This window comes from Erythrolamprus reginae, chromosome 2, assembly GCF_031021105.1.
Source record: "Erythrolamprus reginae isolate rEryReg1 chromosome 2, rEryReg1.hap1, whole genome shotgun sequence".
Taxonomy (NCBI): domain Eukaryota; kingdom Metazoa; phylum Chordata; class Lepidosauria; order Squamata; family Dipsadidae; genus Erythrolamprus; species Erythrolamprus reginae.
The window spans coordinates 209,894,607-209,918,017 of NC_091951.1; the positions used below are offsets into that span (position 1 = coordinate 209,894,607).

Below are 23,411 nucleotides of genomic sequence, written 5' to 3' on the forward strand. Positions count from 1 at the left end.
CTCACACTGAGCTTGAATAAAATCAAAGTTGGGGGGGGGGGGGAAAATTAGCCTGGTTTGCTAGAGTCTTTTTTCACATCTGAAATAAGGCAAACTATGTTCCTCTAGCTTCTCCAGAAAAGTCAGTGCTAAGTGTTCCACAATACTCATATGCAAGCAGCCGTCGAGTTCCCTTGTGAGAGACTCAGCTCATAAGCATTTCATGTAGTTTGTGGGGAAGGTAGCAGAATATATGCTTCAGTATTCTAACAATATATTGGTGCTGGAAGTTGGTGTTTTAAGAGACTTATTACAGAGAGGCCAGTCTTGTGCTGGTAGGTTGGGTGGCAAAATCTAGAATTAAATGTTATTGAAGGTTACATGTCTGCTACTAGTAAGAGCAACTCTTTACTGCATGACCTTCAGCACTCCCATGGCATTCCTTTGGCTGCTGTTTGTAAGGATAGAGAAAGTTATACATCCTGTGTGTAGGGAAAAGAAGGAAGACAAAATTTATTTAGCAATAGGTGTTATTCAAGCCCGAAGTAGGTAAAGATTGTGCAGTGTTGAGTGATGCAGTTTAGGAACACAGGGTTTATGACTCCTATAATTTAAAACAAGGATAGGGAAACCAATGGGGAAACTGTTTTACTGCAACTGTCATTCTATGAAGTGAAACATTTATGGAAAACATACCTTTTTACTGTTATGTATTCTGAAAGGATTGCTAAATGTATGTATCTCAGGTGGTGTTTAGAAGGTAAAATGAATACAATGTTCATACCGGATAACTTTAATTTGTTACATTGACTCACATTTTGTTAAAATGAAAGATAATTTTTACTGTATTTTATTAAATGTACTGTACTTTATTTTTGCCTATGTTTTGAGCTTACAAGAAGTAACACACGTACAAATGCCTTAACTAGAATGCACATTAAGAGTTTGATTTTTGTCTTCCATTCTAGTTTAAGTCTATGATTCTGATGAAATCTGAAGCCACCCTTGTAAGCAGTAACACTTTCCTCTTCATTAGCAAAAGCTGATGGCAAAGCTGCATTCATTTAATGAAGGCTAACCCCCAAACCCAAATTACATCAGATGAATCATATTGTGGATTAGCCTGTTAGTGCAGTATGTTAATAGACCATGGCTAGATTACCCAAAATACAATAATCCACAGATAAATCAACTGTGCAAGTGCATTACTGTACCAATTGCAAAAGCACTGGTGCAGATGGGGAGGGAGAGTAGAATAAATATTAGGAGAAATAGTTGAAATCCATGCACAATTCCCCCCCCCCAAATTTAAAAATGACTTTTCCTGAATCTCATTATTATACTAAAAAAGCTACAACCGTAGATTTCTGTGTTGGTATTGATAAAACTGCATTGATTTGATTCCCAGATTGAATTGATTCCCAGATTGAACTTAATTGGTAATTGGACTTTGTAAGGTTCAATGGAAGAGTTTTAGTTTCACTGAATATTCTAAAACTTCTTGACAGACTTGAACTTGCGCCCTATCTAACAAAATGAAATTCATTGTAGAAAAAAACAAGGTTTACACTTATGCAAGAAAAACCAAATGTACAGGTACAGCTTAGGCGAAACTTGGTTCAATAGCAGCAGGAACCGGGAGAGGATCCTTGAATTCCCAGTAGCCAATCATTTACATATGAGCCTGCTGCATGCTGCAACCACCAAAAAACCCCAGTGCAATCCTAAACTGCATTAACAGAGGGATAAAATCAAGACCCCATGAAGTGTTAGTACCACTTTGTAATGCCTTGCTAAAGTCACACTTGGAATACTGCATACAGTTTGGTCACCACGATATAAAAAAGATGTTGAAATTCTGGAAAGAGTACTGTGCATATGTGTGTATCATAAATATAAATATAATCAGCAAAGTCTTGTATTGCCTTGAACCTTGTCTTTTGTTGTTAACCCCTTTTGGCAGGACTGGAGAGAGCATGTACCATGCCTTAATATATGCCACCATCCTGGAGATGCAAGCCATGATGACCTTTGAACATGAAGACATTGTCCATGCAGGGCACACCATGAAAGAAGCCCAGGAGATCTGTCAGAGGTGTGTAGTTCACACACACCATTGAAATGGAGCATATGAATATTTGTTTCTGCAGCCATGGTCTGGGACTGCCGCAGAGGGGATGACAAGTTGTTCGGCTCGTGAACATTGCTTCTAAATAACCAGCATTTTCCCCAAGTCTGTCTTGATTGCTGCATTAGTTGGTGTATGTTTAATTCTTCCTTGAACAAGGCACAAGCTCTGCAATTCTAAACGTTTATTCCCTTCTCAGTTTAAAACGGAATGAAAAAGTGGATGCAAAAGGACAAATGATTGGGGGATGAATGTAACCTACAGAAATAGTAGAGGATTGCTTAAAGGTGCTGATGGAGTAAAATGGTTAAGGGCGTTTGGTGACTTGTGATCGCCTAATAATTCAGTTGCTTTTGGTTCCCTGACAGATTTCGGAGGAAAACCACTGTGGCTGGTACCTTCACTAGTAGGCAAGGTGGAGACGCTTCTACGGAAGGTGAGAAGAGTTAAAGTTCAAAATGCTGTGAATCAAGACAATATTTTATTTGTCTTAATGTAGAGGGAGGGTAGGAGGGAGTAGGTGTAAAGTTGCACAAATCCACTCAGGTCTTGCTTGATTCCAGATAAGCAGGATCTAGTGAAAAGTGCTACTGCATTACCTGGGAATCTTTTGTCCTCCGAGGAAACGGATCCTCTTTATGGGTATCCTCTGCCGCCTCCGGACTGATCCCTTTAAGTAGCTGACGAGGGAGGTGATAGTTTCCTAAATGTGGGAGGATGTCAACATCTAATTGCAAGAAAGATATTGTCCAGTCCACCCCATAACAGGCCATCTCTAGATCTGGTATTTTAGATAACATACAGCATTTGGGTGCCCAGCTCATGATCGCAACGTTACAGAGAATCTCATCAGGTGATCGCAATTTGTGATATTCCCTGATAGCTTCCTACAAGCAGAGTCAATGGGCAACTTTGCAGGGAGGTTATAAGTCACCCCAGTAAGTCACGCCTGCTGTTTTTCTCCTGAGAAGCCCATCACGGAGTACTCCCAAGGAAAATCTGTGGCCCTCCTGGCCCTCTTATCTTCTGCAGCGCATGCCCAGCTGCAGCACCCCCTTACTTTCTTGCGATCTCTGCCTGGCCGCCTAAGGCTTCTTTTGGCCTGCACCTTCTGCTGGCTTTTCTGGATCCCATGCCAACCTGAAGTTCCCCATCCCCTGTGGCACCTGCTTATCTCTCCCGTACTCCCCTGAGTTCCTTAATTGGTTGGGACTCCTATCTCTTTCCACCCAACAATCCATATGTGCTGCTGCAACTTAGCAACAAAGTTTCTGGTCACAATTATGGTTCATAGGTGTGGACTAGTGTGTAATGTGCTCCCACTGACTAACATACAGACCATTGCACCTTGGACCAATTGAAGCTTCTGAGAACATATTGTGATAGTTCCAGTAGGACATAACAAAAGTATGAGTCACTATGGTGAATAATAGAGACAATATTTGAAATAATGCACATAATCCAGAGGTGAAATGTGAAAACTTTTCCTCCTGGTTTTGTGGGCGAGGCTTATGTTGGGACTGCAGGCCGTGAGGAATGGAGTAGGGAAGGCAGGCTGGGATGGTTGGTGGGGGGGCACGGGCAGCTAGGTAGGCCACGACTTCACAGACTTACCTGGCAGGCAGATTAGGGGTGCAGCGCTTCAGGCAGGGAAGCTGCAGAGCAATGACTGGGTGGGGCAGGATGAGCGAGCGAGTGGCGACTGGAGGACTTGGGTGTGGGGGTGGCACAAGGCCCACAAACAATCCACAGGGGCTGCGTAAACTGCGCGAGCCCAGGGATTGAAAGAGCAGTTACGCTAGGCTGCAACTGGCAATGTTTACCTTTTTTGAGTGAGCGGCTGTCGGAGAGTTTTCCAGATGAGGCGAGGCATCAGTGAAGCAAGTACCTGTGCCTGTGTGGCAAAAGGGAACAACTTATATAGGCTGGGGATGGAGCGGGTGGACTGGAAGTGGCGAGTCGAGTGGCAGGAAAAGTGTGGCGGGAAAAGCAGCCATTCCAAAACCCCCCAAAAAAATCCCAACAAAAAAAGGAAAAGTGGTGACCAGATGAGCAGGTGATTCAGTGGATATGGAGGTAGGGACCAGACTGGTTCGGGGGCGTGGCCATCCATCCATCACTACCTGTACAGTGAACCACTGGCATCAGCCCCTACCGGTATGCCCGAACCGGTCCAAACAGGAAGCATTTCACCCCTGACATACAGTACTCCCTAAATCCATGTTTCCCTGTTACAGAGGAACTGCATGCTGAAGTATGTTATGCAGAATGCTTATTGCACCGGGCAGCCCTCATCTTCCTCCAGGTAAGAAAATTCTTCTCCCTTCAAATGAGTATTGGGCTGCCCCTCGTATGCCTGGGATTGCTTACCAAGTAGCGGAAATGGTGTGTGTGTGTGTGTGTGTGCATCTGGGCATCCCAACCATGAGCCCCTGCACACCCCCGTGCAAGATTTTGCTTTTGTGCATGCAGGGAAGCAATCGACCAAAATCGCCAAAACCTCATATGAGGATGCATGCAAGTGTGAGATTTTGGCAATTTTTGGCCTTTCTTTGCTTCTGCACATGCACAGAAGCAAAATGTCATGCAGGGGCATGTGCCCCCACTGCCACCTGCGCGCATGTCAATGCCATCCCTCCAGGACCGATTTGGTAGGGAAAGGTAAGTGTGGCCCTTCAGTGCTTCAAAGTTAATTGCAAATTCTATCCCAGTATAACAGTAGTTCCTAACTCTGAGAGAGAATACTATGATAGAGAAGTGTAAGAAATCTGGAAGGCAGAATCCAAGAAATATATTTCAGCATTTTTCTTCCTGTACTAGAGCTTGTGCATTGAGTTTGTTTGTTTATAAGAATGTTTGTTTACCTTTGTTATTTTATAGGTACCGTATATACTCGAGTATAAGCCGAGTTTTTCAGCCCAAAAAATGGGCTGAAAAACACAACCTCGGCTTATACTTGGGTCATTGACAAAGTCACCACACGAGGGCGCCATTGCTTGAGCCAGAGCGAAGAGGCACCAGCTTTTGTCCCCTCTCGCACGCCGTAGTTCCTCTCCCTGGCTCAAGCAAAGGAGGCAGCCATTTGCTCCAACCAAGAGGGGAAAAAAGCAATGGGAAGCCGGTGAGGTTGTGTGTGTGTGTGTGTGTGTGTGTGTGTGTGCATGCCCCCTCTCCCCCCCCGTGAAAAAAGCCAGCTACCTCTTGCTGAAACCCAGAGGCTTTTTTTTTTACTCCCTGTGTGTATTTGTCAACAGGTTTACAGTAACTATTCCTTGCTCTCTCTGCATTGCCCTTAGTTGGATTAAAAAGGCCCCCTGCTGTCAGATTCTCCTCCCCCTCCTTTGAAAGGATTTAAACTGTTTAAAAAATGGTATTTTGTGGTAGTTGCTGTCCTTGCTTGGATAGGATCTAATAATGTGTTATGAGGCAGAGCTAGACAGGAATTCTTTTTCTATCTGTCTATCTGTCTATCTATCTATTTTTCTATCTATCTATTTTTCTATCTATCTATCTATCTATCTGTCTGTCTGTCTGTCTGTCTGTCTATCTATCTATCTATTTTTCTATCTATCTATCTATCTATCTATCTATCTATCTATCTATCTATTTTTCTATCTGTTTATCTGTCTGTCTATCTATCTTTCTATCTATATCTATCTGTCTGTCTGTCTATCTATCTATCTATCTGTATCTATTTCTATCTATCTATCTATCTATCTATCTATCTATCTATCTATCTATCTATCTATCTATCTATCTATCTATCTATCTATCTATCTATCTATCTATCTATTTTTCTATCTTTCTATCTATCTATTTTTCTTTCTATCTATTTTTCTTTCTATCTATCTATCTATCTATCTATCTATCTATCTATCTATCTATCTATCTATCTATCTGTATCTATTTCTATCTATCTATCTATTTTTCTATCTGTCTGTCTATCTTTCTATCTATCTCTATCTATCTATCTATCTATCTATCTATCTATCTATCTATCTATCTATCTATCTATCTACAGTATTTGGTTTTCTATGCTGATAACCTCACAGCAGCTAATGCTGAAGCTCTTCTTTGGATACACTTATTTATTTATTTGTTTGTTTGTTTGTTTATTTATTTAATTGGATTTGTATGCCATCCCTCTCCAAGGACTCAGGGTGGCTCACAGCATATATAAAAACAGAACAATAATGTAAATCCAATTAATGATGAGAAGGAATCCAGTTTTGAAGGATTTTAACTCTTAGGTTTTAGCTTTGTTGCTGATCGAGCTACTTTTTTTACTTTTTAATTTATTGTTAATATTGTTAATTTGTTTACCCTCTTTTAAATTTACAGAGCTAGTTTACTGGTTTTCTTTAAAATAAATATTCTAAAACATGTCTCAATTAATGTAATTTTATTGTTTTCCATTTTTATAAGTTACCAGTAGCCACTGCATTTTCTAACCTCGGCTTATACTCGGGTCAATAGGTTTTCCCAGTTTTTGTGGCAAAAATTGGTGCCTCGGCTTATACTTGGGTCGGCTTATACTCGAGTATATACGGTAATTCAAGATGTTGATTGTTCATAATTCTCCTTTCTCCTCCTCTTTCCTCCACAATAACAACCCTGTGATGCATAGTTCCCTCTAAGCTGAGCAGTGAGCAATCGCTCACTTAAAAATCATCATCAACTCAGAGTTTTTCAAACCTGCCCAGAAGCCGAGAGGGAAAGAGTGAGAGGGAAGGAGAGAGAGAGGAAGAGAGGAAGAAAGAGAAACAGATAGAAAAAAGAGAGGAAGGAAAAGAGAAAGAAAAAGAATGGGAGTAAGGAAGAGAGAAAGAAAATCAAAATCTAGTTTGAAACTAGCTCAACTATTTAAGTGGCATTTTGATATTGATAGAGTTGCCCTATTATGAGCTCACTGTTATATACACACAGTACAGTATTTTATTTTGAAATTCTCTGAGGCAAAACAGGGTGGGTTTTTTATTTGTTTGTTTGTTTGTTTGTTTATTTTTTCTGTGCCGCCCAGTCCCAAAGGGACTGCCGCTCAGACACTATACTTTTCCGCCCACCCCCGAAAAAAATTAGAGGGAACACTGCTGTGAAGTAGGTTGAGTCGAGAGAGAGAGAGAGTGACTGGCTCAAAGTCACCCACCTAACTTTCATGTCTGATGGGGAACTAGACCTCACAATCTCCTCTTTTCTAGGCCAGCAGACCGACTCTCTGGAAAGTTTCAGTCTCAGTTAATCAAATATCTGTGCTAACTATGGAAATTGCAGGACAAGCAGAGCAAAGGCACTCTCCCCCCCCCCTAACTGCGGCTCTTTTAGTTTTCCAATTTTCCTTGTAGTCCCTGTAAGTCCAGTATTAGGAAATTCTAACACTGAAATTACTATTCACTTGAAGGCTGTAGCTCAGGGATGTCTATGTGCGTATGTCAAAATCAGCAAGATGGTTGATGAGTATCACAATGCAATGCCCACAATGCAAGCTTTTGTACAGGCATCAGTGCCAGCTGCATCTTTAAAAGGAGTGGAGCTGCGCTCCTGCCAACTTTCACACTCCTCCACAGACACATCTTGCACCTATGCATGAGAACTGTATTAGCTTTGCTTGGCAGAAAACAGAACTGGATTGCAAAATGCTTGTTCTATGAAACAAATCAGGCAAGAAGGTCAGATATAGATAACTGTCTAGAGATTAGTTTTTCCCTCTTATCTTGAGATTAATTTCTTTTGGTGAGAGCAAGCTGGCGGAATGAAGCCTCAACACTTCAGCAGTCATCCTGCTGATGGCCAAGTGTGAGGAAGTGGTGAGTGGCATTGCCTAGATCATTGTTTCCCAACTTTGGCAACTTGAAGAGATCTGGACTTCAACTCCCAGAATTTCCCAGCCAGCGAATGCAGTCCAGATCTCTTCAAGTTGCCAAAGTTGGGAAACACTGGCCTAGATATACATCATCCCAGCAAACTGCGGTTATTTTATTCATGGAGGCTTTTTGCTTCTTGCAGGATGAAAACATGGTCAATTTCATAAAAGGAGGAATCAAGGTGCGTAACAGCTACCTCATCTACAGGTAAGTTGGAAAGGCAGGTCTGGGTAAATGAAGGGGTAAAATCAAAAGTAGGAATGAGAAAGAACATTAGTGAGGAGTATAAGACAAAGACAAGCTCTACGTGCCACATTTTGGAATGGAAAAGTCTCTGGTCCGCTTGTCCCAGGCAGGTATATTTAGGTGGTGACCATAGGAGCAAGATTACTCTGTAAAGAGGGAAGCATTACAATGTTTAAATCTTACCCTCCATTTTAACTCTGTAGATTAATGAGACATAGGCTATAGCAACAGTGATGTGCCGGTGCCTGGAGGCTGTTGGGTCTGGATGGGTGTCAACAGACTCAAGCTCAACCCGGATAAGACGGAGTGGCTGTGGGTTTTGCCTCCCAAGGACAATTCCATCTGTCCGTCCATCACCCTGGGTGAGAGGGTTCGCAACTTGGGCGTCCTCCTCGATCCACAGCTCACATTAGAGAAACATCTTTCAGCTGTGGCGAGGGGGGCGTTTGCCCAGGTTCGCCTGGTGCACCAGTTGCGGCCCTATTTGGACCGGGAGTCACTGCTCATAGTCACTCATGCCCTCATCACCTCGAGGCTCGACTACTGTAATGCTCTCTACATGGGGCTACCTTTGAAAAGTGTTCGGAAACTTCAGATCGTGCAGAATGCAGCTGCGAGAGCTATCATGGGCTTTCCTAAATTTGCCCATGTCACACCAACACTCCGCAGTCTGCATTGGTTGCCGATCAGTTTCCGGTCACAATTCAAAGTGTTGGTTATGATCTATAAAGCCCTTCATGGCACTGGACCAGAATATCTCCGGGACCGCCTTTTGCCGCACGAATCCCAGCGACCAGTGGGTCTTCTCCGGGTCCCATCAACTAAACAATGTCGGTTGGCGGGACCCAGGGGAAGAGCCTTCTCTGTGGCGGCCCCGACCCTTTGGAACCAACTCCCCCCCAGATATCAGAGTTGCCCCCACCCTCCTAGCCTTTCGTAAGCTCCTTAAAACCCACCTCTGTCGTCAGGCATGGGGGAATTGACATGTTCCTTCCCCCTAGGCTTTAAAATTTATGCATGGTACGCTAGTGTGTATGATTGGTTTTTAACTTTTGGTGTTTTTTAAATTAATTTAAATATTGGATTTGTCTTACATTGTATTGCTATTGCTGTGAGCCGCCCCGAGTCCGCGGAGAGGGGCGGCATACAAATCTGATTAAACTTAAACTTAAAGATGTTTCCTGTCCTAAAGGAAAATTATGCTTCCTTCAACCTTGCTGCCTTCACAGTGTAACCCATACAATGCGTCCAGAAGGGATACTGCATTTCTTACATGTTAAGCACAACATTCCTATGGCAAAACTTGGTGACCCCTCAACTAAAATTCCAGCCCCATCCAATACCATCCTTCATATTAAAAGCCTCTTGTCGTGTACAATATCCTAGTTCAGGGGTCAGCAATCTGCGGCTACAGAGCTTCATGCGGCTCTTTGGCCACCCTGCTGTGGCTCCCTGTCCCATCATCAGTTGGCCTCGCCTTCCCCTACCTCACCTGGCCTGAGAAAGTAAGGGTGATGGCTTGAATGGAGAAGTGGCCAGGGCTGATTTTCTTGCCCTGGTTGAGGAACATAGCCACCCCTAGCTGAAGCTTCTCTTCAGGCGACCCTCCTCCCCGTCTTGTGGCTCCCTGGCTGGCTGTGGTGGGGCCAGGAGTGTGTGCATGTGTGGGGAGACCCTTCAAGCAAACGCCAAAATGCAGGAAAGAGGCACTTGGAGGGTGGGTGACTGCTTGCTTAAGAAGGGTCTTTGGATGTGGCTTCTCTCCTGCCCTAAGACTGTGGCCATTGCCTTGCCATGTCTCCACCCTGCGTAGCTCTTCGGCCGAGGGGCTGGATGCAAGCAGCAGGAAGCGAAGGCTGCCTTCCCTCTGACGACCCTTGTTCCCCCCCTTCTCCTCTCATGCGGGGTGGTGTGGGGCATGGCAAAGCGATGGCCAGATCCTTAGAAGAGAAGAGAAGCTGCGTCCAAAGACCCTCCTTAAGCGAGCAGTTGTCTGCCACCTGCTCTCTGTGCGCACCTTTGCGCCTTAAGGAGGGTCTCCCCACGCATGCCACAGTCAGCCAGGGAGTTGCTGGAAGGAGAGGAGGGTCACCCGAAGAGAAGCCGAGGGTGGCTATCATTCCTCAGCACAGAGAGAGAGAAGGGGGAGAGAGAGGGCAAAAGAGGGAGAGAGATGACATGAAATGAGATGAAATGAGGGAGAGAGATGGGAAGGGAGAGAGAGAGAGAGAGAGAAAGAGAGAGAGAAATACCCTTTTCTCATAAAAAACAGAGCCACAAAACCTGGGCAGGTGTAGTGGGTGTGTGTGACTTGGTGGGAATGATGTCGAGTTGGCCACACTCATCCAGATTTTGTGGCTCCAGGTGTTTTGCTTTCCCTGGGAAATGGGTCCAAATGGCTCTTTTGAGTTTTTAAGGTTGCCAAACTCTGCTCTAGTTCCTCTGTATGTGGCAACTTCCTTTGTTTTTTTGCCCCCACTGACATCTGATTTTTTAAAACTATGGATTGACTGTACAACCTTTCAACCACTAAGTGGCAGCAAAGAGTTATGTTGTTTATGCAGTCATTCTTGGCTTTTCTCTAATAGTTACTTGGAGCATTGAGACCATGATGCAATCTCTAGTTGTCATGTTTTTGAATAGCTGGAGTTTGAGAAAGAGGCTTAGCTCTGGTAATCAATGAGGAAGTTGTAAAACAAGATGACAAGAAGAAATGACCCAAAACTCCCTGGGAGCATCAATCACTGTCAAGGAATGTCTCTAATAAGCTACAGAAGTACACGTGTTGAATCCTTTCATTTACATGCCTTAAATCAATTTCAATATTTTGCTAGCTCTTGGTCCTCCAATGGACAATTGGATTATTGGACCACTAGATGGTAGCATTGTATATACAGTATATCTCTTAGCTTTTTGCTAGCACATTTATTAGGTCAACAGGTCAACAAAGAAACAAGAACAATCAGCAATCCTCAGAAATGAGTTGTGTTTTCCATAGTGTTCTATAATCAGGAATGCCTTGGTTAAATTTGTCCTTAGTTCTTCTTCTTGCATGTTGATTGAATAGCTCCCTAATCAACAGGGGGGGAAGCTATGGGCACTCTTTCATCCAATCCTCATCCTAGCTAAAAGAGGATTGAGGGACAGAGAAGAGGAACTGAATGGCAGAATCAAGGGGAACCACCAACCTGCTGACATAGAGCATGACACTTTAGTCACAGGCCCACAGTTTGCCAAATCAACTCATTTATATTTATTTCTTGTTAAGTGCTTTTCTTCTGTTGAATTTGAAATGATAGCTTTGATTTTCCTTGGGCCATTTTATTTTAGTGGTGGTGCATGTGAGGTCAATGAATCCAAAATTACTCAGTGAATTTCCTGAAACAATAGGAATTTGAATAAGTCTCAAGTTTTATTATTTAACTGTGGGAATAACAAGGAGGCTCCTGCAGCACAGTAGATGCTAACGGCTAACTGCTAACTTTCATTCCAAAATGAAAAAGTACATATAACTTTCAAATTAACTTTTTCAACTTCATGCAAACAGTGCAAAGTAATTAAATAATTGGAAAGCTGGAGTACAGGTAGGTACAGTTTATCGATCTATTATATGATTATCTTCCTGACAAGCATTATCCTGTTTTGGATTAGAGGTTTAAATTTGGACATGGGTAGAGTGTTTTAGGAAATGAATTGAATTCCCTGTATGACTAAAAGCCAGGTTTAGAGCAAAAAAGGTCTACCAAATAGAAACCCTTTTCTTTTTATGGCAGTTTCAGGCAGATAAATTGGCAATAGAATTCTGTAACCTTTTTTTATATTTGCAGAGAGCTGAACGCTTTCATCCAACCTAGTTGCTTGCCTGCAAACTCTGTTCGTATCCATCTGGAGGGGGGGATTGCTCTTGGCATTGGTGCCTTCAATTTGGTGAGTTGAGTATGCTTTTTAAGGGGCATAGGAAGTTATGTTTTTGACAAAAACTGAACTCCAAGAGGCAATCCATTAATTTTTTTCTGAAGTAACTCATTTAGTTTTCACTTGGGCATTATGATACTGTTCTGTGGTTGCAAATGTACAGTTTGATAAAAATATACAAATATGTGGAGAGAACAACATTTATTGTGGGTATTAAGTAGGTACCATATTAAGATATTGCCAGCTAAAATTGCTTGCAAGCTTTGAAGGTCAGCACCCCAGCTTATTTCCCCTTTCTTTATTCCTATGTCTGGGATAATTGGTTCTAATTTCTTTTTCACAGCAGGTATTTATCTGTGCTATCATATATCAGAGAGTCTTAGCCAACAGGGCTGGCAGGAAGAAAACCTCAAAGGGCTGAAAAAACTCTCCTATTAGTAAAGGTTACATTGCATGGGGTATTTTAACTGAGAAAAAGCAGGATGTCATAGAAGGTCATAAACGTACGCATTGTACAAAACAGTTAGACACCATCAGATTCTCTAAGAATGACAATAGTTCTTCAGTTGGCCTTGGTGGACTATGCACTTCAGCTCAAACTATAACATATGATGTAGAGAAGAATCTTTATAGTATTTTATATGAGGATGTACAGTTGCCATTTACTACAGTTGATTGGGTTCCCTGTTTTTAAACCTGTCTTATTGTAGTTTAATTCCTGCACTTCTTTTTAATTCTTTTCCTATGATTTAATCAAATGTTTGCATTGTGCTTTTTAGTTTTGAAAATGTGTAGCTGTTGCTTGTTGATATATCTGATCTTTCTGCTCTGAGAAAATCTTGCTTTAACTCCTAAAGATAGACAAGCTCTCTCCATCGCTTACAAAACTAACAAACAAATGGTGGATTATCCAATGGTGCAGAATGGGACAATATTTCATAGAGCATTTAGGTGATCTATGATACAATGGGGTAAAATTCACAAATTTATATGGCTTCAAAAAGGGATTAGAGAGATTTGAGAAAAATAAATTACTCCAGAACTAAAGGGATTTATGGAGTGATGGAAAATTGATGGAGTTACACCATAGTATAAATATCTTCATTTGCCAACCCCACTCCATTGAGGCTCTTGCCAACCAAAATGTCACATTTTTTCTCATAGTATGCTAATCTTGTGTTAAATTCATTCCTTGTTTTCGGTCTGTTCTAAAGTTTGGGATGTGATTTCAGAAATGAGTGGTGAAAAGTTATTAGACTATGCTGACCATAGTCATGTCCAAAAATTTGATGTGATGGATTTGTATAGAGGTAGAGTAGCTTGTCTATCAATACAGAAAACCAAGAATTGTTGATTGACCAAGAATAGTGTGGCTAAGAAATTATTTTCTTAGTTGGTCACTGTCTGTAAAAACAGTAAACAAGTAGTAGAGAAAAAGAATTAAAGAGGATTTAAGAGAGGCAAAAGAGGCATAGAAACTACATTAAAGAAGAAAATGTGAGAAAGAGGATCACAAGAGAGTATGGGATAGTTGTGTTTGAAGTCTACCTTGTTGATGTCACCACAACATTTATTTGGGCAACAAAATCTAAAATGCAAGATAAATAGTTAATATTAACAGAATAACAGTTGGAAGCAACTTTGTGTTCTGCTGGGCTCTCTGATAGGAGCCTCCCGAAAATTCAAGGATACAAATTTCAGACACACACACCTTTGAAAATTTAAAACAATGTTTTTTATCACAAAATTCAAAATAGACAAAGCACTCTTTTTGTATTGCAAAGAGCACTCGACCCAAGTGTACAATTTCCCTTAAGCAGTCATTAGGTACTTAGCTAGCAGCTGTGAAGAAACTTCACACCCCTTCTTCTTCCAAGGAAGTGAGACACACACACACACACACACATACATACACGTTGCTCTGCTTTGTTTTCCAAGGCGTGAAAAAGCAACAAAGTCCAGCAACACAAGATTCCTGACAAACTCCAATCAGATATTCTTCCACAACGGCCAAACCCACATGCTGCTATTTATAGCAGCAGCCCTAATTACTGGAGCCCCAGCCAAACACAGGTGACCTCACTTATTTCCTGTAATATGTTCTTACATGGTCTCTTCTACGCATAATTCTGCACTTGCGTGGGTCCAAAACGTCATCATCTGAATCAAGGGAAGATAAGGGAGATTGACTGCCTGGGCTATGTGCCAAGCCCTCCTCTGCCGAGTCACTCCCACCTTCTTCTTTGTCCGAGGAAGCTAACCTCTGAACTGATTCTGTCGGCAATAACACAGGCCTGTGACATGTTGAATTTTCCCCTGCATCCACCTCCCCATTCCCTGGGGCAGGAGCTGGGCCAGAGCCAACCACAACACTTTGGAAGTCTTCTAGTTCAGTCTCCTACTCAAGAAGAAGACCCTGCATCTTTTCAGACAAATGGCTGTCCAATCTTTTCTTTAAATCTTCCAGTGATGGAGCTCCCACAACCTATCCTGGCAAGTGTTCCACTGATTAATTGTCCTTGCTGTCAGGAAATTTCTCCTTTGTTCCAGGCTGGTTCTTTCTTTGGTTGGTATCTGTCAGGTGCTTTGCAGAATAGGTTGATCCCATCTTCTTTGTGGCAATAAGGAATAATCGGAAATGGAATGCACATATTCTTTCAAATAAACCATTTAATCAGTTACATAATTGGCAGCTAGGTCTGGGAACTTTGTTATTGGTCTTTTATTAGCTGAGTTGCATAAAATGTAATGTTTTTGCAGTATTTTGCAGTAAATTCTTTTGATGAACTTTAGTGTTTAGCTTCACTAGCTTGCCCAACAGCTTGATCTTGTATGATCAGCCTAAGCTGGTTGACTGGGTTTATGATAATAGGAAGGTAACGTTTTCTTATAGATATGCTAAAGCTAGCAAATATTTATTATTACATTTTTATCCAATAATTTATTTTAGCATAAGTTGTCCTTTCATTTCTGAAGGGTTGTCACTGTTAAAGAGGAAACATAGAATCACAACCCTATGCTCCATTCATATTCTTAATTTTATTCATGCCATTCATGCTGTTCCTTTGCCATTCATCTGTGTCCAATAGGAAGTATTGGAAGTATTCAGAGAAGCAAATGATACAATTGTTAGTCCTTTCCCCTTCAGTTTAAAATGACAAAAGACCATAATTATGGCAATTCCATTAGAAAAGTGTCTTTGATGACTTTTTGTCTTTTGTCATTCCAAAGCTTCCAAAGTTTGGAATACTCTTTTAGCCACAAGTCTCTGTCAACTTCCTTTACCTAGATGACGCAAAATACTATGAGGGTTCACACACACACACACACACACACACACACACACACACACACACGCTGCTTACCATGGTGTGGAGATGCTCCTCCCCCTCCTTATTTGCTGAAGTCATATTGTTACAAGAGAACCCTCTTTGAAACTTGTTCAAGGTGTTTGGACTGAAATTGGTGTTTTCCCATCTGTTGCAATAGAAGGCAAGCTGACATTCTAGCTTGCATAAAGAAGAAATGTCAGAGGTTGCAAAGAAAAGAGCTCTCAATGTTTGGCTGGCTCTCTGCAGGATTCCCACTCCAGTCTGGCTGCTGGATTCTGGGTCTCCATAGCCATTTGTGCTGTAGTTTCTGGAAAGACTGGGCCTCCCTTGCATAATTGTTACTGCTGTACCAGTGTTTCCCAACCTTGGCAACTTGAAGATATCTGGACTTCAACTCCCAGAATTCCCCAGCATTCGCTGGCTGGGGAATTCTGGGAGTTGAAGTCCAGATATCTTCAAGTTGCCAAGGTTGGGAAACACTGTGCTGTACGTTTCTTCTTTTGCTTCATCTGTCAGAGAAATATACTCATAAAAGACTAAATGTAGCCAAAGGAAGCTCAGCTCAATGAGGATCGGCTGTTGGTCTCTTCAAGCCGCTGTCGCCCACTGCGGAGATCCCTTCGCCTGGAGGCGGCGGCGGCCTCAGATGCTGCAACAACGCAGCCCCGAAAAGGACCGGCTGTTGGTCCCTTGAACCCGTCGCCGCCGCCTCTGTTCGGGCGAAGGGATCTCCGCAGTGGGCGGCAGCAGCTTGAAGAGACCAACAGCCGATCCTCATTGAGCTAAGTTTCCTTTGGCTTCCTTCGAGGCAGCAGGTGAGCTTTGCAGCTTTGCCTCGAAGGAAGCCAAAGGAAGCTCAGCTCGGGGGCGGGCCTGAAGCAGCCGCCGCCTACTCCACCCCATGCTTCGGCCGCGCCAGGGCCAAGTAAACTGAGGCTAGGCCCGTCGCCCCGGCTCCAAGTGCGGGGCCTGGGTGGGCAAGCATTGGGAGGGCTTCGCCGTCACTTGGCGGGAGAAGAGCTCCCCTCCCCGCGATCCGGGACGGCATGGCCGTCAACAAGTTAATGCGTGGGGGTCCTGATGGCTTGCTTACGGCCCCCTCCAGCCGCTCTTGCAGGGCTTCCAGGCTTCCTGCGGGGCGGCGAAGAAGCAAAAAAGCGGCACTGGAGGGACCAAGACGGTCTGCAGCTGAGCGTCTGGAGGAGGAGGAGGAGGAAAGCCAGGGGGCGGGGAGGAAAGCGGGCCTGCAATTGGCCACGCGTGTCATAGGTTCGCCATCACTGCTTTAATAGCTAAGAAGAAAGCTATGTCATCCCCAGCACCTTTTTTCCTCAAAGACACCAAGAAGTCAGCTTCAGGGGCTGCGTTATGTTCTGTTTCAACAAGGGCACAACTCAAGCAGGGGTTTTCATGAGCCTTCTTTCCTTTGCCCAGGGAAGAGAGAGCTGTGATTTAGGGAGGACTCTTCTGGCTTCATTTCTTGTTCTGCCTACCTCCCCATCTTACACTATTTTTATAGAAATAAACATAGAGGAAAAATTTGGGCCAATTTGATCTGCACCATGCATACAATTTAATACAATGTGATTTTGTACAACACTTGATCAAGTATTCTTGTTATTCAATCAGGAAGAGGTATATGTGGTTAGAAATGTTCATTTTATAACTTCTACTTGATGACTACAATAAAATGGTCTTTTATTTCCAAGTAAATGTATTTGATAGCAAAAGCAAGCTCTATTATATTTCTGAGGCCAATATGATGCTATGACTAAATGAATTTAAAATGTGGAATTGCTCACATTCCAGCACTATTCTTCCATATCAGAACTTGGAAATTTTATTTTGCCTTTTTTGCTTTAATATATCAGAAATTTAAGAGCTATAAAAATGAAGTACTATGGATGTACCTATTTAGTCTACAGTTGAAGGAGTGCCATTAAGCCAAAGATCTAATTTCATCTATGGCATCATTGCTCTGACTACTGTATACATTACCAATTATGCATATGCAAAACACTAAAAAATTGCATGCACTGAATAGCTGTTTCCAGGTAGTCTGTGCCTGAACCAAACATACATTTGGATTTGAAGCATCGTAAAATATCTGGAATGCAATGATTTGTCCTGGATTCAGAATAAATTAAAATGCATCTAAATCCCAATTTTACTTCTAACACATTCTTCTTGTATTTATTTGGGATCACCTAGTACATTTCCAGATGTAATCTTTTTCTGCTATAAAAAGATTTGAGTCCAGTGGACAAAATATGATCAGCAACTCTAACTTTCCCATAATTCAGGTTGTTCCTAGGGAAGTAATTCACTTGGAGACACATACGCTGCAATGTCACTCCAAATAGAATCAAATGTTACTGTGGAGGAATATTTATTTGTATAGGCTCTGAGTAGTATAGTGCCAAAGTCTGAAGTAATGCAGCATGGATGCTTAGTACTAAGAGAGAAGCAAGCCAGAACCCCTTCCTGGAAAAAGATCATGCCAATGGAAGAAAACTGTGGGAAGAGGATGTGGAGGGCTTTGTAGTGGACAATGTCAACAAATGTTTCAGAGTCAATCGTATTGAAAAAAGGTCTTCCATTTTGAAAGACACATTGAAGATTTGGGAAGAGGACATACTCATTACAGGTGTCACTATTATATTTTATGTTATTTGTTTTCCACAGACTCTCTCCCTCTTTCCACCCCGAATTTTGAGACTTCTGGAATTTGCTGGGTTTTCAGGGGACAAGGTACAAGTGCCAGTTTGAAGGCTATGAATGCATTATTTGGGCTTGCAGAATGTATCTAGTGACATATAACTGCTTTTTGAGAGGACATTGCTACACTTAGTTCAGTAAAACCCTCAAGAACCTATTTCTCTGGGTTTCCCTAGTACGGTGTCTTCCCAATACACTAGACAATAATTTCCAGTATTTGCACCAAAGCAATAGAATGCTAAAGAGCAACAGATTAAAAGCAGTTAACCTAACTGGGCTAAAACAATCCAAATCATTGCAATATTTTTAGAGACAGTAATTGTTCTGTCAGGCTCTCTGGCAGAATCCTCCCAAAAATTCACAGGTACAAATTTCAGACACACACAGGTTTGAAAATTCAAAACAATGTTCTTTATAATGAAAATTCACTTAAACTAAGCCCTCTTTTGTTATAGCAAAGAGCACTCATTTCCAAACAAACTGGTAATTTATACAAGTCCCTTATCAGTCCTGTGATACTTAGCTTGCAGCTGTGAGGCAATTCAAAATCCTTCTTTCACAAAGTGAAACACACTTTGCTCTGGTTTAGGTTCAAAGCAGGGAAAAATCAGCACACAAAAAGTCAAAGTCAAGAAAGCAGTCATGAAACATAAAGATCAGATAATCCTCCACAATGGCCAAACCCACAGGCTGCTCTTTATAGCAGCCTCACTAATGACCACAGCCCCACCCAACCACAGGTGGCCTCATTTTCTTTGATAATAATCTCTCAGTTGTTGTTGCCTATGCATCGCTCTCCGCATGCGTGGCTGTATCATTAACTCTTGTTCTGAATCCAAGGAGGGGCTAGATAATTGATCTCCTTCTGAGCTGTCTGCCACGCTCTCCTCCTCCCTGTCACTCATGTCTTCTTGGTCAGAGGAGCCTTCATCATCAGATTCCACCGGGGGCAAAACAGACCTGCAGCATGTGAATGTCTCCCCCACATCCACAGTCCTTGGGGCAGGAGCTAACCACAACAGTAATTAAGCAATAGCTAGGGTAATATGTAACACTTCGCTTGGAAATTTTAAACTCATGGTTCATTGAACTACCAGTAAGATGTAATTTGTAATATAATTAAATTGGATGAGCATGAATTCCATGCTAATACAAAACAAAACTGGAATACTTTAATTATATTTATGAACGCAGAAATGTATTAGTGGGTGAGGGCACTAATTGCCAGGTTCCTCCATATTGTCAATTTGAAACCCCATAAAAGTCACCAAAGCCAGAATACATATCTTGGAAAATTGTTTTTTTCTCCTCACCTTTGCTGAATTTATGTGCAAACTGGTACATTTCTTCTCTTTCTTTCCCCGGGTTCTCTCAGTTTTCTGAATATTATTTCTAATTTCCATTCAGGATTATGGTTTGCAAAAACTACATCAGGGAGCCACGACAGCCAACCTGCGGGCTCTACTTTGTACAATGTTGCTTCTCTGCTACTATACTTTCCTTACCTTCATCTTAGGTAAGTGACTCCCCCACCGGAGACAAGCATTGGGGATGTGACAGCAGCACGATCAAGGAACTGGGTCTCTTTCCCCCAACAGATGGCTGTTTTGGGAGGGGGACGGTGGCGTTCTTGTTTTGATTAAGGTCTATTAATGGGGATACATACATTTTTTGATGCAATTAACTAAAATAAGTTCTAATGAGAGACATCAGCATAGCTATGGCTGAACTGAAAAGAAAAAGACAGTTGGTCTAACCTAATAGATATAAGTCTGCTCAGCACTCCTTCAGTCATAGTGACATGGATTTCTTTAAGAAAGTGAGTACGCCTTTGTTCTTGCATATACAGTAGTATAATTGTATTCCCCTACCCAGTAAAATTCACATTAAGGCTTAGTGAGGTAATTGGAATTCAGCAAATACATGAAATGTGTTTTTATAAATGTTTATTAATCAGTTGGAAAAAGAAGGCCACCTTCTGCAGTTTAATGTCAAGAGGGTTTCAGTGCAAACAGTGACAATCCGTGTTGTTCTCTGGCTGATTACTTAAGAGGTTGAGAAAAAGCTAGGAAATGGGACCGAAACAGTACAATTTTAGGGACCTGTAGCAGAAATCTTCAGGATTGGCTACCTGACCGATCTAGGACTCAAGCAATCCAAGAAAGCAATATTTTCAGGGATAATCATAAAGTGTATGGTGTATCTAAGAATATCTTCGGTCTGTAATAGGATATTTCAAGGTCTATCTGGGGGACATGAACCCATGATTGTCTTATCATTATCCATGCTATGCACCTTTGTCTCTCTGGGTTGTCCCCAGGGATTGGTGAAGATGATTTCACTGAGGCTGAGACCCTACTGAAGCCATACCTCTCTCGCTACCCGCAGGTAAAATGGTGTCCAAATGACTGCCCTGTCCTTCAGGTCACTCACTCTTTGCCTGCATTTATGTCTAACTGAAGGATCAGTTAGATTTTTCTTTCCCTACTCAGAGTTGTAAGGAAATGTTTGGATTGCAACAGAGCTAGATGTGGGGAAAGGCATGATGTTTTACATTTTGGGCTATGCTGCAGTGAAGAGGAGTTTTGGACTTTTATCCTAAAGCTCAGATTTAGATTCATATTTATTTTCTTTTGCTAAAGATAATGGAATAACATTTATCTCCTTTGTTTCTTCTTTTGTTCTTCTTAAATTTTTCTTGTAGTAAAGGGCTTCAAAAGCTGAAAAAAGTATCTTAGGTTTCCTTAGATTTCTGAAAGGTTCTGAATATTTCAGTCCCTGCACTTTTGGTATTGTTTTTGAAAACAATGTTATTTTTGTAACATACAGTAAGAGAAAATGCAAGCAGCCCTTTTACATTTAGAGCTTCAGTAAAAAAAGTGTGGTACATGTAAACTCAAACTCTTACCTTCCATGTAGCAACACTTAAAAGGTTTGCTAGGCATTCCTTTTAAGGCAAAATCTGTTAATTTGATATGGCAGATAGTTTGGTTAAACATTGATTGATGCACTGAAACACGGGTGTCAAACTAGAAGCCTGAGGGCCAGATGTGTCATGCACAGGCCACACCCACTCCAGCTCCTCGAACAACAAAAAAAATTAACAAAACATCATGTGACAGCAACGTGATGCCACGAGTTTGACACCCGTGCACTAAAAGCTTCAGAAGAGTCTAAAGGATGGGAGGAGGGGGGCAGATAAAAGTGGGATTAATCTATCCAAAGTGGTATAGAAATATTTGAGATTATCTTTCCCCACTATGAGATATATGCTCCATGAGGACTCTAGGACACAATCTAGTTTTTTGCTATCATCTTTGATGAGGTTTCTTATCCTAGTAAAGATGACTTTGGATGGATAATATGGAGGGATAGAGTGGATCAATAGAGTATCAAGATAGGGTTTGTCATATTGCTTACAGCAGTTTCCCCATATCTGAGCATGACTTTCTTTAATTTTGCAGAGTGCCATTTTCTTGTTCTTTGCTGGGAGGATAGAGGAAATCAAAGGGAACATCAATGAGGTGAGGTGCTTTTAGTAGGATCAGGACAGGAATCTAGCCAATATGTATTCCACCATCAGGGAGGGTATGTGTCAGGCATGCTCTGACTGAGCACCTAGGAAAGAAAGACCCTCAACTCCATTTGGTTGAAGTGATAGGTTCTTTTATTAAGGATCCTAGTTGCAAGAAAAGAAGGCTAGAACTAAAGTTCCTGCACCAAAAATAGCAGACTTTCCCCTTCTCCCTGGCCCTCCCCATTTGGCCGCTTTGGCTTCATCTAGTGGCATGCTGCAGGTGTTTTGGGAACTACTCAGATGTTTGGTACCACTTGGTGCAATTTGCATTCCTTTTCCAGGCTCTGTGGCCTTTAAGACTAGAACAGGTTGGTTCTCACCTCTCTGGCTTCTGTCAAACCCCCTTCCCTTGACTCATATCCACCTTCTACTTGCCTATTTCCTCTTCCCGCATTCCCGCATTCTCTAACAATTCGTGGCAGATTCAAACAAAACACTAAGATGAAGATGGCTGTTCTCATGGTATGCCTGAATCATCCTATTAATTATTTTTATGTCCAAAATTTTAAGCTTCTGCTTTCCATGATAACAAGCGTCATCTTAGCATCTCCTGCACCCAGACCCACCACATACTGAGATGGGAGATGAAGAAAGTAGCAGCACACGTAGTTCAGAATAAAGCATTTCATTCTGTGTCCCACACATCTCAATTACTATTCATCAAAGAAAAATTTTCATCTAATTATTTCAACTCTAAATTCAGAGTAATGGCACATACAGTAGATAATCACTGTGTTTCTGAATGATCATATCCCAGTTTCCAAATCTATTTTAACAAATGTCTAGAACTCATTGTTTTGTGATTGCTTATTTTTAAAAAGGGAGCTATGGGTTTTTTATTTTTTTAGGAAGCTGAATTCAAGAAGAAACTTATCTCTACTATTATATGAACCCTGTTTCCTCCTTACCAGTAAAAATATTAACTTTTCTAAACCCTTCACACTTTTCCTTCCCCGGCCAGGCCATCAAGAAATTTGAAGAAGGCTGCTCAGCACAGCAAGCTTGGAAACAGTTTCATCACATGTGCTATTGGGAACTGATGTGGTGCTTTGCCTACAAAGGAATGTGGAAGATGGCATACTTCTATGCAGATCTGCTGAGCAAGGAGAACCGCTGGTCTAAGGTTAGAAAGGTGTACAGCAATTAAAGAGCAACCCAGGTGTATTTGAGCAAAATATTCAAACATTATACCAAATTATGGAAAAGTATAATGCTTGTAATTTTCAGAGGTCCGATATTGTTCAATGTACAATCCTTGTTTTATTGATCGCATGCAATATTCTAATTTTCTGAGATGGTGGATTTGGGGTTTTCATGAGCTGTATCTCATAATCATCACAATTATGACAAATCATGGCTTGAGCTATCATGCCTTGCATGCAATGAATCTCTCTCATATGTTACATTTCATCTTTTAAGTTGCATTACTGAAATAAATGAATTTTTGCACAATATTCTAATTTTTCAAGTTTCACCTGTACATCAAGGCTATTGAAACGTTGGGAGTTTGTTGGCACCTTTCTTGTTGATTCCACTTTTAGTCTCTCAGCACCAATTCTTCCAGTTTTGAAGCCAGGCATTTGAGGAAGAATATGGAGCTGGATTATCAAAATCAAGTGTGTGTTCACACTTTCAGAAGTGATGTATCATAACTT

General features: G+C 41.7%; 1 protein-coding gene across 5 annotated transcripts in view; it reads left to right on the top strand.

Annotated features, from left to right (window-relative positions):
• The window catches only part of LOC139161912 (tetratricopeptide repeat protein 39A-like), a 53,418-nt gene that overhangs the window by 21,139 nt on the left and 8,868 nt on the right, over positions 1 to 23,411 (top strand). For 4 of the 5 annotated variants that reach the window (XR_011558171.1, XM_070741659.1, XM_070741658.1 and 1 more), the window contains exons 3-12: positions 1,943 to 2,074; positions 2,476 to 2,543; positions 4,345 to 4,412; positions 8,111 to 8,175; positions 12,042 to 12,141; positions 18,147 to 18,212; positions 19,587 to 19,695; positions 20,500 to 20,567; positions 21,644 to 21,703; positions 22,718 to 22,879. Coding sequence is in view for 4 of the 5 variants with exons in the window: in XM_070741659.1 (XP_070597760.1) it covers positions 1,943 to 2,074; positions 2,476 to 2,543; positions 4,345 to 4,412; positions 8,111 to 8,175; positions 12,042 to 12,141; positions 18,147 to 18,212; positions 19,587 to 19,695; positions 20,500 to 20,567; positions 21,644 to 21,703; positions 22,718 to 22,879 (898 nt within the window). In the remaining variant the exon portion in view is untranslated. Of the gene's footprint in view, positions 1 to 1,586; positions 1,748 to 1,942; positions 2,075 to 2,475; positions 2,544 to 4,344; positions 4,413 to 8,110; positions 8,176 to 12,041; positions 12,142 to 18,146; positions 18,213 to 19,586; positions 19,696 to 20,499; positions 20,568 to 21,643; positions 21,704 to 22,717; positions 22,880 to 23,411 lie in introns of those variants that run through there. The other variant, XM_070741657.1, reaches the window with a different exon arrangement.